Source organism: Neltuma alba, unplaced genomic scaffold (assembly GCF_004799145.2).
Source record: "Neltuma alba isolate B1F8T4 unplaced genomic scaffold, ASM479914v2 tig00010362_pilon, whole genome shotgun sequence".
Classification (NCBI taxonomy): Eukaryota; Viridiplantae; Streptophyta; class Magnoliopsida; order Fabales; family Fabaceae; genus Neltuma; species Neltuma alba.
In genome coordinates this window covers 326,306-327,451 of record NW_021635269.1, presented here as the reverse complement: position 1 = coordinate 327,451, position 1,146 = coordinate 326,306, and the positions used below count along the sequence as shown (strand labels likewise).

Here is a 1,146-nt window from a genome sequence, read left to right as displayed (position 1 = left end):
TTAATTAGACAGAGTTATTATCTATCAGCTTATCAATAAAACCTTGATCGATCAAATGATCGATCAACTTGCTGAATCACAAATTACTCACTTTGTTATCATCAAAACCTTAAACCTAATATTCTCCCCCTTTTTGATTATGACAAAACATAGGTAAGGAATATTAATCAAATAACATCAGAAACAGTAAAATTAAGCTGTAGATAGATCGAAGTAAAATCAACTGTCAAAGATACATCAGTAAAACATAGTAAACTCAGAGCACATAGCTAAACATCAATAAAAACACACACAAAAAGGACTCTAAGCATCAGAATTTTTCTCCCCCTTTTTATCAGCATTAAGTGGGGAAAAGGAAAGAGTAGACACAGGTGGAATGGACAGGGGAATAGGAAGAGGGGGAAGGTGAGAAAGTGGAGAGAGTGATGGAATATGAATGGAGGGAATTGGCTGGGGAACAGTGATCAGGGCCAAAGTAGGAGAGGGAGTGGGAGAGGTAGATGGTACAGATGGAGAAGTGGGTATAGTGGAGGTAGAAGGTCCAGGCTCATGATGAGGAGGAGATGGGGAATGATGAAGTAAGTCCTCAAAGTTGAAGGTAGTGCTGGGGGCAGAGAAGTTGTTACAGAGAGAGGCTACCATCCCTTTAAGCTCTTGAATTTCTCTGTCAACATAATCAAATCTCTGAGACACCTGCTTTTCCAAAACCATCATTGCTTATCTGTGAAGATCTAGGATTTTGGAAATACCCTCAAACTTTCTATCTGAGACTTCCCCATATTCTCGAGCAGTGACATAAACTCTCTTCTCAAACTCTTGAAGCTCGGCCTGAAACATCTCCCTGAGAGATCTCTCCATGAATGGAGGTCTAGGGGCATGAGAAGGAGCTGCAGTGGATTCGGCCTCATCCTTAGTCCTAGAGGTGCTGACAGCTGGTTGCTTCCCCTTGTCTTTTTGAGGTACCTTCTAGGATGGTCTAAAAAGTAGAGGAATCCTCATCTTGTGTAGCTGTGCAATCCCAAAAGCAGGAACCTTGGTCTTGGACTCTCCAGGCTCAAAGGGGGCAATGTTGTTTGCCTGTAGGATGTATGTAGCCAACTGAGGATAGGGGATCAGTGTAGACTTGGATTTGTTGAGAACAAAATC

The 1,146-nt window shown here is 42.0% G+C and overlaps 1 protein-coding gene across 1 annotated transcript; it reads right to left on the bottom strand.

The window, feature by feature from the left end:
* Window positions 1-303: 303 nt before the first annotated feature.
* Window positions 304-711, bottom strand: LOC114755969 (RNA-binding protein 12-like). The gene has a single exon (XM_028944877.1). The coding sequence runs from the start codon at window positions 709-711 to the stop codon at window positions 304-306; it is 408 nt and encodes a 135-aa protein (XP_028800710.1).
* Between the last annotated feature and the right edge of the window lie 435 nt (window positions 712-1,146).